The sequence below is a fragment of the Sander lucioperca genome, chromosome 12 (assembly GCF_008315115.2).
Source record: "Sander lucioperca isolate FBNREF2018 chromosome 12, SLUC_FBN_1.2, whole genome shotgun sequence".
In the NCBI taxonomy this organism is placed as follows: Eukaryota; Metazoa; Chordata; class Actinopteri; order Perciformes; family Percidae; genus Sander; species Sander lucioperca.
Genome location: NC_050184.1, coordinates 5171136 through 5185773, shown reverse-complemented (window position 1 = coordinate 5185773; position 14638 = coordinate 5171136). Strand labels below are relative to the sequence as shown.

At 37.8% G+C, this 14638-nt stretch overlaps 1 protein-coding gene across 2 annotated transcripts; it reads right to left on the bottom strand.

Moving 5' to 3' along the window:
• Window positions 1-201: 201 nt before the first annotated feature.
• mapk14a (mitogen-activated protein kinase 14a) lies at window positions 202-14076 on the bottom strand. Of its 2 annotated transcripts, none has more exons than XM_031286367.1 (12): window positions 13649-14076; window positions 10680-10809; window positions 10420-10478; window positions 6593-6704; window positions 6310-6339; window positions 5268-5315; window positions 5049-5163; window positions 4867-4938; window positions 4017-4096; window positions 1891-1969; window positions 1551-1724; window positions 202-1430 (listed from the first exon to the last, which is right to left on the bottom strand). In XM_031286367.1, the coding sequence occupies exons 1-12, from the start codon at window positions 13765-13767 to the stop codon at window positions 1366-1368; spliced, it is 1083 nt and encodes a 360-aa protein (XP_031142227.1). In that variant the 5' UTR covers window positions 13768-14076; the 3' UTR covers window positions 202-1365. The 2 variants fall into 2 exon arrangements, with proteins under 2 accessions (XP_031142227.1, XP_031142226.1); XM_031286366.2 differs by lacking the exon at window positions 4017-4096 and adding an exon at window positions 3500-3579 and having other exon boundaries at window positions 13649-14075.
• Window positions 14077-14638: the final 562 nt, after the last annotated feature.

Here is a 14638-nt window from a genome sequence, read left to right as displayed (position 1 = left end):
AGAGAAAGTCAAAATATTCCTTAAGTAAATGTCAACACATCAGGAATTTTCAAAATGCTAAATAAGTGTGCAGGGGATTGTCCTCTTGGTAAAATCATCCACATCAATTCATGTATTAATTATCAAGTCAATCACAAAATTGGGACGAATGATAAAAAGTTGTATGGGAAATAGGAAATAAATGAAAAAGAAAAACATAGGTCTCTTAAAAATAAGTCTTTATTTTGTTAAACAAAGGACTGAAGATAGTAGTTAATCTGCTGGACTAAAAATAGTTTAAGGGATCTTTTGATTTGTTTATAAATACCACCTCCACAAAGTATAAATACATCTGAAATCCCTCTTTTACACATTTAAGCAGTATTTCTATTAGAGGTTTTAGCATGACACTTACAATTCCTGTAAACGAACAACACACTCTCACAAACACACACAAAGTCTTTAACTGATGTACATACTAATATTGATTGCTTTATAACATAAGCACAATAAGTCAAAGATTTAAAAAATAATGCACAGATATTTACATAGTTTTGAGTAGAGCATGTACCAATGAATATTTTTTTCTTACTTAGGTGCCTTGTTGAATAGCATTGTCCTTAAACAGCAGAGGCTCAGATTTTCCTGTGTAACCAAAACATGTATAAGTCTCACAGAGCATCTAAACTATCAAAATAAACATTAAAATTGTGAAATTCAGTTGATGAGCATTGAAGGTCAGTGACTACACAGAACAGGCACATTCCCAAATTGTCAAATACCTAAACATCAAATCTACTTCTGTCACTCATGAAACTCTTCAGAGATATCTCTTTTTAAATGTGGAAGCAATTATCATAACTGAATCACTTTACAAATACATGTGACCCAGTGCTATATGTGAGAGCTTGGCAGGGCGAGTGGTAGACTAGCATATTCCTCTTTCAATTGATAGGACACAGAAGCTTATTCATAAGTTACTCAAAAGAAAATTTTAAAACACAAAATAGCACAGCTATAGGTCCAGGTGTTTCAGCATATCAGTGTCACAGTGACGAGTCATCAAAGTCTAAATTTAAAAAAATCTGAAGAATATAAAAATGATTTCAGCTACTGGCAAGAAGTGACATTTCCCAGCAACAGACCAACAACATTAGTGGTTCATAAATAAGAATAATGATAACTGGTCAAGCTCTTCCTTTCCCGGCGCTGGTAATGATTTCCTCGCAAGAGCTAATTGTGGACAATGTTTCCTCGGTTAAAAAAGACAAAGGCTGGTATGCACTCTCATACAAGTGTGTCTGACAGTTTGTTTAACACTAATGCACGTGTTCAAGGTTGTTACAAATTGTCGGAGGCTGGACTTAATGTCGGTAGGGGGTCTTGTTACTCCATGTCGTCCTCATCAAAAATAGGTGGCTCAAAACTACACAACTCTTCGTAGGTTAATCCTGCAAGAAATGAGAAAATGTTCAAATACATATCTGGGTTCCTATATTGTATTTTCTTTTTTTCTCCATATAACAGACATAGAGACAAATTGTTTCTTTATGTGTAGAATCATGACATACGTTTCCACTCTTCAATCTCCAGCTCGCGGCTCTCAAAGCTCTGGTCGTACAGCTCAGCCTCGGGCTCGTCGTCTGGGTCGTGGTACTGAGCGAAGTAGGGGTGAGCCAGAGCCTCGGCTGCGGTTATCCGCTTGTCTGTGTCCAGAACCAGCATTTTCTCCAGAAGGTCCACAGCTTAAAAACATGTCAACAGAGCCAAATCTTAAACAGTCTATGATCCATTAAAAAATGTCATATTACTCACACAAAAAAGCCAAAACAATTTATTTTGAAAACAAAATATGAATTGCAGTTAGAAGGGCTTACACCACAACACAATACAGCAGATGTATTGTATTACCTAGTGGGTTGGCACCAATGAACACATCAGCAAAGTTCCTCTTGGGCATGTGTGACAAGGAGCTGATGTAGTTCCTGGCCTAGAAAACACATACAGTAAATCAAATGTCAGCTCCTACTAGCAGCAACATGTCGGCCACATTCAGCCTGTTTCATAATGCTCACACATTTCCATGCTACGGATTCTGTTCAGTGTAGCCACCTGCATCACATTATTACTGCTCACTTATTACATTTCTATCTACAGACGTGACTACACTGTATTACATGAATGTATTTATATACACTATAAAGATCAGTGCTTAAGGCTCAATGTTTTCATTTTTTACTGAAGATTTTTTATGACCCCACGCACCCAAAGGTTTGACGTGTTTCCTCGTGCATGACAACACTGATTAGTGCAGTCTACAGTAAACTTTTACTGACCGCTTATGGCAGAAAGCACAGCGACATAAACAAAAACATGTTTTATTAAGCAATATTAGTGAGAGTTTTTAGCTCCAATTGTCTGTTAGCACCAAGTTTTTGACTGCCTGAAGTGAGACGCAAGCAGTCAAAATCACATACACAGCTGCTGTTTATAGGTACGGAATGTGTAGCTTGTGGTAAACGTGACGGACAGCCCTAATGTGTTGCCCAACTCAAGACGTCGAGGAAAAACATTGTGGTGTGGCTCTTTTTGTCCAGTTTTAACAGTTAAAGTGTGCTAATACTATTTGTAACATCCAATTTTCATCATGATTTTAATATTCTCTTTATTTTTTCCAACAACAAATCTACATAAATTAAAAGTTTTTTTTTTTTTTTTTAAATAATGAGCCCCAAATAGCCTGTAGAAAGAAAAGACTGCTGTTCTGGTCTCCTGTGTGAATGAAGACTTCCCTTATTCTACCAGTTGTAATTTCCTTGATAATAAACCTCACGGTGTAACAGAAAAGTTTAGGTTGCAGAGTGACAGTTATTCCATCTTTTGGAATGAAAAATAACATGTAAATTACACAAAAACATGTTGAGAGAAGCAAGACACTAAGTTTCAGGATATGTGCAACCAAAACAGAATGAAAAGCACAGAACAAAGCATCTTTCACAAAGAAATATGCTATAAGTAACGACTGTATCACCAACAGTAACAGTAACACAAATGCCTTTATCACACAAATTCAGAGCCACTTCTGGCAATCATTGTTACAATCTCATGCAGCAAGCAGGTCAGACAACACACAATTAGGAATAAACTGGAAAACTAAAATCTTAAATCCCTGGTAGTGTCCCCTAGAGGTTGTGCTGCTCCTTACACCCAACTTGACCAGAGTAGAGTCAATTGAGTGATGCTCTCATTAGTGTGACCACCTTCATTGCCTTATCTCTTAAGATAATTCAATTAAAATAAATATTTACATAGTTCAATCTTGGCATCAAATAGTACTGCTATTATTAATCCATATATGTTAGAATGGAACCATTTTGGGGTAACACTCAGGATAGATATAGGATACTAAGCCAAGAACTGTGTTGCTTTGAATGCAAAGAAAGAGTTCCAGCAGATCCGACGGTCCTCCCGCCTCGTTCTACTGTCTGGTCTAAAGAAAGTAACTGTGGATCCTGCTCACCTCATGGCTGGGCATCCTGCTTATGAGAGATGCTGGGGGCGTTCCTGTTAGACGCATTATCTGCTGAAGCTGGTTTATATCTATGAAGCTTGTGTCAAGGGGAGTATAGCGACAGAGCAGAGTAGGTTAAGAAGCTGCTTCTCAATCTAACACCGTGCGGATAAACTCTAGATAAGCTACAATGTTATGTTGAAAAGCAAGCTTCAAGCTTTGAAGCAAAATGTGACCAAAAAAAAAAAAAAAAAGGATTTAGAGCAAAGACACAACACAATACTTTGCATACAGTCAATCAGTGAAAGCCAGAGCTCAATCACCTGTTTCATGATCATATCATTACAAACAAACTTAATTCACCCAGTTAAAGAGGCAGAAAGCAAGTCTCGAACTCACAAAGCTGAATGCTGGAAAACATGCTGTCAGTTTGGTAGCAGATCCACCAAGTTATTGCACAACAGTGTGGCAAGTTTGGAGCAGAAAACTGGTTAGAGAAAAATCTTGCATATCTTTGTGAACTCACAGACTCTGAAGATATTTTCATCAAGAGTTCGGGCCCTGGTGTTCCGACGAGCAGCAAGATTAGCTTCAACTGATCAATGTCTACCGGCACACGGTAAAGGAAGACCAGATGCTGGACAAGGGAGAACGTGTAATCTGACCTGTTAGCCTTCATCTTCCTTGTGAAACGTATTTGTTACTTATCTCAGATATTACATGTCACTATATTTGCTTTATATTTCACACATGAGATGCGACAAAAGGAAAAAGCCTGCACATAAGTCTGCACAGAGGAGAGAACGTTGTGAATTGTATCCTGCAGACAGCCACAACACAACAAAAGGTGGAGGCAGTGGACAGCCCTGTTGTACACTTAACTAACAAGCTCAGCCGTTAGTCTGAAAACGCTGGCAGGGGCAGAGAAAGATAAACAAAATATTGAGCACTGACAGCGCAGATTGATAAGCCCATACTAAGACTGGCAGTGGGGCATTGCAGAAAGTGGACCCGAACCAATGATGCATACTGACGGTGTAAAAAGAGTTGAAGCACGGCAGTGGAAACATTACAGCAAAGGGCAAGTCAAGCCTGTCAAGCCAGAGAGGAAGTGTGGCAACAGTTACTATCTGTGTTATGTTTGAAATATTAAAAACACCTCAGGCAGCATCATGTTGGAAGAGACAAGCAAAGAAGAAGCATTGCTGATAGTTTCTGCCACTGTTCTGGCAAAAAACATCATAAATCAAGTACTGATTTATGATGTTTTTTTTATGTCAATGCACGTTTAACCTGTTTTTTTTGTTATGCAAATGGTGTGTTCCCTCTAGCTACGCAAGCTCTAAACATACTGTACTCTTAAATGAAAAGGATACGGTCGGTTCCAGGAAATAGAGTTTTTCCAGTGAGGAGTTCTGCCATTATACAGCCCACTGACCAAATATCCACTGAAACACAGAAAAGCAGCACACACACATTACGTTTCACTCGTCAAGCAACTCTTCTATCATTATGTATAGGTGGAAAAAGTCACTGGGGAAGATCTTTTGTCATCTACCTGTCATGTTGTAATGCATCCAGTTCAGCATTATCTCTGGTGCGCGGTACCAGCGGGTGGCCACATAGCCGGTCATCTCATCATCAGTGTGCCGCGCCAAACCAAAGTCCAAAATCTGGAAGCAATGGAAGTGCAAAAAAGCTGAGTTGTTTGTAAAATCTTCACATTTGTGGACTCAGGATAAAGCAATGTTTTAAATGAGAGCAGCAGTTCACTGACCTTAAGCTCACAGTCTTCATTTACTGCCAGGTTACTAGGTTTCAGATCCTGAAGAGAGGAAAGCCAAAATGTGAATTTTTGTAATTTAAGTTTAGGTGATGAACATCATTTTGGTTAGACAGTACATCTGAAATCTTGATTACTACTTTTTAGGGCTGCAACTAATTATTTTCCATTTCATTTTTCGATTATTTTCAATGTCGATTCATCTGTCATTCATTTTCTCGATTAATTGATTAGTTCTTTGGTCTATAAAATGTCAGAAAATGGAGAAAAATGTAGATCAGTGTTTAACATAGCCCAAGATGACGTCCTTAAATGTCTTGTCTTGAAGAAATGACTCAAACCGATTAATCGATGATCAAAATAGATGCTATTTATTTTAATAGTTAACAACTAATTGTTTAAATCGATTCATCTTTGCAGCTCTACTACTTTTCATGATTGAAAACACATCTGTCCTTTTGTTGTTGAACTTAAAATAGAAGCATTACATCATTAACACCATGTAAAAGTAAAGGTCCTGTTTGACTTCCCTTCAGTGTTTGCACAAGGCACAGGCCCAACTCTGCCAAGTGGAAGATGTCATAAACCCTGACACACTTTTCTTTTACAATTGAGGCCAAAGACACTGTGACATTTGTCAGACAAAAAACAAAAAAATATGTATGTGTATATTCACAAGTCTTTAGTAGTCTTTATACAGTGTATGTTTCCTGTGCAATATCATAACAATGTTTTGTGTGTACAATAACCATGTGAAAATTCTCAGGTGCAATAAAATCTATATTCACAAGTAGTTTTTATACAGTATATGTTTCCGGTGCACTTTTGCAATTATAACTTTATTCCAGTGTTTTCTCTTTTATATTGTTCTTCTACTTTATATTATATATAGCTTTATATTTTTTCTTCTTTTTTGTAGAGCTGACTCCAAGAGCAATGCACAAAACGTACAATGTACCTGTATGGCCCTGTACCTGTGCAAATGGCAATAAACATCTATTGTAAAAAATAAATAAATAAACAACATGGCACTTACTCTGTGAATGATGTCTGCTGAGTGGATATACTGTTGAGAGATGGAGGAGGGCATGTACATTAAAATACAAGATGTATTGATTTACCACTACAGTACATATACAGTAATGTCATAGGCAGTGCAGTACAATGTAATCACTGATTGGGCTAACATTTGGGAAAATAAGCTCATTCGCTTTCTTGCTGAGTTAGATGAGAACATTGATCAATCTTTTCATCAGACTCTTGGCAAGAAAACAAATAAGAATTTCCCAAAAAGTTGAGCTATTTCTCTAAAACCTCACCTTTAACCCTCTGAGGATCTGGTATATGAGGAACTGCACATGGTCATCTGTGAGTTTCTGACATTTCACTATGTTGTTGAGATCTGCCCCCATTAAGTGAGTCACAAGATACCTGTCAATCATAAAAGTTTAAAATAGACACAAATATCAGAAGGCATGTCAATGTTTTCTCACTTCATTAAAAGCCAGATGGATCTAAATGAATACATTTGCACTTCCAACATTTCGTTCAACAGTTTGTTTACAGTCTGAAACTAACTTCCAGTATGGCTATGTTAACCAGTTCTGCTGCTACTTCTTTTCAGTCTAACTTCCCCTGCAAAGGCACTGAAGGCCAAGACCTTCACAAATGAAACATCATTTAACAACACACCCAGATAAATAGGCATAATGGGACTGCATCAGTGGATAATTCAAATCTAATCCCAGAGCCGTTTAAAATGTCCAAACAGCATTTGTGACGAGAGCAGAATGCTACAGCCAAAGTACACAGACCCATGTGTTGCTTCGTCAGTCGGCCGCTCAACAAATGCCCACTTCATGAATACTCTTCTATTCTCACACAGCGCAGAGAGCGAGGCCTTAAAATAGCACATGGTTACGCTTGAACTTATTCTAAGCAGCACACACGGACACAGACACTGTCCAAAGTTCACTCGCCTTGGAAAAAAAGGGATATATATAGTGACCTCTGTCTTCCTCTCTCCTATAGGAACAGGAGCTCTGAGGAGCCTTACCACAGCGTAGTGACGCAGTGTCTGAATCTTTAGAGCCTAATGAACCATACTTACAGCACCTGCATATATGGGATTTTTTCCTGCATATCATACTGCATTTAGAACAATTCTCATTTTCCCATATTTCCTTCTGACAGGCTGTGACTCAGCATTTATTACCCTGCCTCGTAAGGGATAATGTAGAGTGAGCCGGTCATTATTAAGAATTAGAAGCCTGACAGGGTGATGCAGGACCTGAATCAGCCTGAAGGGATAAAGACCCAATCACTCTAAATGATCTCACTTATTACATGGGGAGTTACTAAAGAAACCAATAATTTGACACAAAATATTGATTAAAACATGATTTTATTAATTTAAACATGGTCCTCCAGAGTCTATGATCAGAACTGCGTCCATAGCAACTGTCTGTTATTCATAGCAGTGGTCTGCTATACAAAAATAACAGACCGTAGAATGCCGTATTTGACCAATCAGAATGGAGTATTCAATAAAGCTGTGTAATAAGGAGGTTATGTTTTCGGGTCGCTTTGTTTGTTTGTCAGCAGGATTACAGAAAAACTACCGATTTTCATGAGTTGGTGGAAGGGTGTAGCATGGGTCAAGGAAGAACCCATTAAGTTTTGGAGCAGATCTGACTCATGGGGCGGATATACAAATTGTGTTTCAATTTCATTAATGGTGCAAGATAGGGCATGGCCTTGGCAGAGGTCTGCGCTTTTTGAATGCCCTTCTAGCTCCATACCACCCACCTATACTTCCCCCCCTTTTTTCTCTCTATTCTTCCTTACTCTCAGGAACCCAGTCTCACACACAATCTACATGTGAGATCTTGTATTACTATTAGGCCTGTAACAATTATTACATAATTTGTCTAATTGTCAATTTTTTTTTTTTACATAATCCCGGATTCTTTGTTTAACCGCAATTAATTGCTATCATTAGCTAAGGTCTTAAGGGGTATGACTGGTAATTGTTGATTTTGCTTAGATATGCCAAATTGTAATTATATAAGTGATTATTGATCAGACTTTATATTTTTATTATTTCAATTGTTAGTTGTTGGCACTTGACCCTATACACGTTCATAGCAACAAAAATGACAAGGGGGGGGATACGGTTAGAAAAAATATTTTATGATAATAAAGAGGCGTAGTTTACTTCATAGGCTGTGTATGCGTTTTATTATATTATATAATATATTACTATTTTAATATATATCTAACCAAAAGTTGTATCCTGGGATTCATTCACAACTTTAATTTGTTTGCTAAAGTAATAAACAAATATTTTTTAAATTTGACTGAAATAGACAATTATATTGTTAATCGCAATTATTTCTGAGACAATTAATTGTACAGCAAAATGTGGGATTGTTACAGCTCTAATTACTACTACTATATTATTTTCATTATCAAACTTGTAGTCTACAGCCTCAACCAAAACTGACTCAAGTGACATCACTTGAGGCAATTTATCAGACTTTCCCCTCCCTCTGGAGGCACAAAAGGCTTCAAACTACTTTTTCCACATATGCAATAGTACTCCCCACAACCTGTAAACAAACTTTGATGTGAGTTCCCCTTTAAAAAAATATTCACAAAGATATTAGTCTTTACTACAGTATTTTCATGACATTGTCATGTAAAACATGAAAACATCATGTAGACACATTGCTTGGGAGAGAGGCTATTTGGGGACATGTGAATTCTGTTGAATCTTTTAAAAAGCAATTGAAGTCTCTGCTATTCATGCAGGCTTTTAGTTAGTCAACAGGTTTTTATGGTTGTTTGTTATGTTTCCTATTTGTATTAGCATTTTATTGTATTTTAATGTGTTGTATTGTGTTACATTTTATTGTGAAGCACTTTGGGATTTTTATCTGTGAAAGGTGCTATACAAATAAACTTTACACTATGCTTTAGCACACTGTATTAGCCCCAGCTGTCAACTGAATGCTTTTTTCAGATTTTGCATTAAAAATGTATCTTGGGTGGTCTGACAGAGGACAGCTCTCAATACAGGCATTAATGCACCTAACAACCCATTCTGAGCAAAAAAAACAATAACCTTTAGTAGAAAGAGCAGAGGTGCTATTTCTCAAAGCAAATGCCATATATTAATGAGTGTGGAAACCCCGCATTGCAAGTACATCCCTGACCACATTCGCACAGGACCTAATGTAGGATTCATGCAACACAAATAACTTCACAAGGGAATATAGTTGATTTGCATATGCTAAACTACTCGGAAAAAGGTTAACTTATGACGAAGCTCAAATGTGAAGCATTTTCTGTTTAGCAGTGACTGCAGTTTCCCAGCTAAAGATCAGGGAGCACTGTCTCCAAGTTCTTGGGTTCTAGCCTTGGGAGTTGACTTATTCTCCCAGCGAGTGGGTGGCTTTCCTCCCACACAAAATGGCATGCACGTTAGATAATAGAAATAATACTGCCAATGCTGTTGACCAAGTCCTCAGACATGAAATGAGTCCCTGGGTGATGCACTGCCCACTCCCAAACTGCTTCAAAATATTTAGGATGAGTCAAATCTTGAGGAATAATTTCCATACAGGAATGTAGATAGTATGAAATCAATAATTAGCATGGAAGAAAAATCTGACTCCAAGTTGAGACACATTCTTAGGTTGAGTGTCGACTGAAATCCGTCACAATTTAATCTTGATACAGTACAAGTCACTCAGTGTGTAGAGGAGAGAAAGAGACATCGCACACATGACAAGAGAGGCAGCACACTCGTCTGAGGCTTGAGTCACCATCTAGCTATCCACTTCCCTTTTTCATATGACTTTTAACATCAAACAATAAATACCTGTTTGCCAGCAAAGCAGGTTATGCTTCACAAAGCCAGAAAGCTGGAAATAAAGGGAAGGAAGCTGGTGGTGAAACAACTCTAGCAGCAGCCTGTGAGTGAATAACTAACAGAGTTGACAGCCTAAGAAGAAATGTTCCAGTGTGTTTAGTCAGTTGGCCTGCCTCCAGGTGTTTCCCAGCCACAGCTAGGATTGTCTGCTGCTGTGAAACTACAGTAAATGCTGCTGTGTGTTGTTGCTGAGGTGAACTTGGAACTTACACATCAGTGAATTCCTTCAGACTAGTAGCAGGGCTGAAGACATCTAGGAGGCCAATCACCTGCAAAAAATATGAAAACCACTGTGGAGTGAACAACCCAAAGAACAATAGGCAGCAACTGAACCATAATTTTAAGTGAATAGGCAACATAATAAGCAAACACATTATGAGGCATTGCATAAGCGAACACAAACAACATTGTTTTTCTATGACTGTTCATCATCAGACCGAATAAAAGGGAAGAGAAACAAGTGGACTCACATTTTCATGTTTCATGTGCTTCAGCAACCGCATCTCTCTGTATGTTCTCTTGGCATGGATGATGGACTGAAATGGCCGAGAGAGCTTCTTCACAGCTATCTTCAAACCAGTCTTCACATCATATGCAGAGCTGTTGAAAAAAAAGTGGGCAAACATTTAAGCTCAGTAATAATACACTTATCACTGTAACCCTACTTACAAGTCTTAATACAACATTTTGTCAGCATGAACAGGTTAAAGAATAAAACCTACATGTGAGGAAAATCAAACACTTTGAACTAGAAATTAACTTGAAATGAAAAGCCAGCTTGTCATTTTTAGGCAGAGGAGAAAAACTGTTTTGGTTCAGAATGGGCTGAGTTTACTCTCAAAACCAAATTGGGTGCAGTAGGCTGAAGGCTGCAGAAAAGGGCGCCATCAGCAGAAAATGTCATCTCTCAGCAGATTGGGAATAGCCCTGCCTGCAGTCTGTCCTGCTCTCTAAAGGCTGACTGTCTCTAAGCCAAACCCAACAATTCCTCCTGCTCAGCTCACCTAACCAGTCACAGCCAGTAGACAGCCACTGGTGACTACTGCTGGGACTCAGAAACCAGCGTGACCAGGAATGCATTAACATCACACTTTGTTAATGCTGAAATAGCCAATATTTCCCATCCAAACCATATCAACCAATACCAATGTCTTTTTGTGAGTCTTATTGAAAATGTGGGTAACCATGTCAAGCTATTAAAACATGCATATGTTTAAAAAACATCTATAGGAAGAGCAATTCCACAACAACCAAATTATAAATATGGATAATCAAAAAAACAAATATGCATTTTCAGAGAGAGACACTGGGTGTTCAATCTCAAAGATATAAATCAGTTATTTATTAAATAGAAAAAAGGGCTTTAAGGCCTCTGGCCAAAACGTGTCAGAAATTATATTTTAATAAAAGCTGCACAGACATTGACTGCTTTGATGGTATTCCAACTTTTTCTACTTCAATAACTAAACATGAATAATATTGTGGCTCAGTAGATAAAGCAGGTTGTCTATTAATCACAGGGTTAGTGGTTCTCTGTGACTGTGTGTGTGTGTGTGTGTGTGTGTGTGTGTGTGTGTGTGTGTGTGTGTGTGTGTGTGAATTAGAGACAAATTGGTAAGCGCTTTGAATAAAAGCACTAAACATGCAGTCCATTTATAAATAATGCTGATGTACGAGTCACTTTCTGATTGGGAGAACTAACTGTTATTGTTATTAGTAGTAGTAGTAGTAGTAGTAGTAGTAGTATTTTCTATATACTGTACAATTTTCCGGTATGTGCCATAACAACATTAAAGCTGTTGCAGTTCCAGTAGAAATAAACTGGTCAGAAAGTCACAGTAAACTAACATGTAAACACTGACAATATAAACCAGTGTACTGTTTGGGGGGGGGAAACAATCAGTCAATGCACTGGGGAGCAGACAGTAATCTGACCAGCAACAGATTATCCTATTGCCCAGCAACAGCACAGCTGTCCGCTTCCATTTGCAAAACAAACATCTGCCAACTAAATCAAGTGTACCGCTGACAATGTTATGTCCTAGATAGTATCAGCAGCATAACCTATTTAATCACCAAACCAGTGCAAAGGGACTATCCTATGAAAGCTTACTCTTTTGCAATAGGGAAATCCACCTCACCAGCAAGGTCTTCTAAAAGAAATCAAGAGGCAAGATCCCATCTCCACTGTAAATGCTAATGATTATGTGCTGCAAATTTCATTAATACAATTATTTACTGAGAGCTGCATATAATTATTTACTGAGAGCTGCATATAAGATGAGTAGTTATCAAGATGTTTTCATTACAGCTATTAAATATATTGAAATTGTATTGATAGTTTGATGAGACTACCTATCTACCTACCTATATTTGTGATTTGTATGACCAGGAAAGTTTCCTGGTCTTAATGGATGTTTTACAGTTAAAGTCACACAACAGTCTGGGCTAGGGCTGCAACTAACAATTAATTTAATTAGAGATCAACCTGTTTTTTTGTTTTTACAATTAATAGAATTAACATTTAATCTATAATATACCAGAAAAACTGAAACTAAAATGTTCAGTTATATAAAACAGAAAAGCAACACATCCTGAAACAAGGTTTTTTGTTGTTGCTAAATGACAATTAATCAATGATCTATCTAAATCGTTTGTGATGTTTTGTTCATCGACTAATAAATCGACCATAGTTTCAGCACAAATCTGAATTTAATAAACTACTCTACATGAGTGAAAATAAAATAAAAATGTGGCCACTTTGTCAACACTACTGTTTACTCTGAGACAATATCAGAGTATACTAAATATGTAACGTTATGTCAATAAAGCACCAATATTATAAATATTGTCACATCATCCATATGAAGGTAGGGAGTCAAAACAGTAAAAACGATAGGTGTTCAAGATCTTTCCAACACACATTAGCAACACCCAAAAATAACGTTATCTGTTTGCCTCATCTTTACTTACTCGGATTACAGCACCTGTTGGTGGGACTAATAATGTAAATCAAATATATTTTTCCAAACCAAATGTCATTAAAGTAGCCTCTGTAAACAGAATATGCAGCTCCAGTATGTAATTAGAAATACTTATTGATTAGTCAGTTCTGCGATTGTCCACTGATCAGAAGACTCCGGTACTTTTCAACAGTTGAACGTTATTGTTAGTAAGCAGCTTCCTGTTGTGTTGCTTGTGTGTATATGCAGTTAAACAGATTAAATAACGTTACAAGTTTTACAAGTGGATAGCACGACATAGATAGAAAGTAAACAGGTTTTCTTGTTGAAAGGCACATCGTGGCTCCACTTTGCTAGCCAACAATCAAGACGAGCTAACCTAACTTTAGCATCTGCAGCACAGGCCTCGTCTAAATGAATGGAGGTTAAGTTAGGTGACTAACGTTAGACTACACAACGAACATGAAGTGATTTACCACACGGATCCGTAGGCGCCAGAGCCAACCGGGGACAGGTTTTGGTAGCGCTCCGGGACTTCCCATATCGTCTTGTTGACCTCATGCCGATAAAACTTGGGTCTCTCTTTCTGCGACATTCCTGCAGAACGAACTGCCGACCACCGACTTGACTTTCTGCTCTGAGGTGGGTCCTCCGAGGCGTGCAAGTTAAACTTTCCCCAAGTTACGAAAAGAGAAGCAAATTAAACGTTTCTCGTCGTTAGATAACTTTAAATAATCGAAAGTTACGGTGCTGCCTTCTTGTGAAATTTTGCACAATCACCGTCTGCTGAATGCACGTTTAAAAATCTTCACGCTATTTGTTCCTCTCTCCGCTTGCTTTCAGACAGCTCCCGAGATTTCACCCCGCTTGCAACACGTCGCAAAATCTCGCGAGAGAGAACAACTTGGCACAGCCGAGACGAGACCCTTCTTTTAACACATCCATCGACCCTCCACGTACTACGAGATGAGAACAGAAACCAAATTAAGTAATAAGACACCTCATCAAAAAAAATAGTCAAAATTGTGGAGATATAGAACGACAGTCAGGGGTGGAATGATTATTTAGATCCATCTGTGAGGACTAGTCAAAAAGTCCCATAGGATTTTCATCTTTTCCAATAGAATCCTTTAGGATTCCCATACATTTAAAAAATAAATCCTAAAGGAATTCTATAGGAAATGTTTTTGTTCTTTTAGGATTTTCAGTCCTATTGGAAATCTTTTTTTCTATTGGTTCCAATAAAATCTTTCGGATTCCCATTAATTTTTCTTCTTGCAAGAAATCCATCAAAAAAGCTACTCCTGTATACATTTCATTTAATAGACACTGTGCTCCAGTTTTCTGCACTCAGGCATTGTACATAATAGAAAGAGTTGTTACCCCTTTATGCCACCTTTACATTACTGTTGTGGCCAACACTGGAAGCTTTTATTATAATTTCTGCTATTTCATCACTAAATTCA

What these genes read in the sequence shown, in the direction of transcription:
- mapk14a (XM_031286367.1), bottom strand. Translation starts at nt 13,767, where the DNA reads ATGTCGCAGAAAGAGAGACCCAAGTTTTATCGGCATGAGGTCAACAAG. An exon ending in CAGCAGACATCATTCACAGA is followed by an intron (nt 5,316 to 6,309) that starts GTAAGTGCCATG and finishes TCCTCTCTTCAG; the next exon opens with GATCTGAAACCTAGTAACCT. An exon ending in TCTATTTCCTGGAACCGACC is followed by an intron (nt 4,097 to 4,866) that starts GTATCCTTTTCA and finishes GTGTGCCGGTAG; the next exon opens with ACATTGATCAGTTGAAGCTA.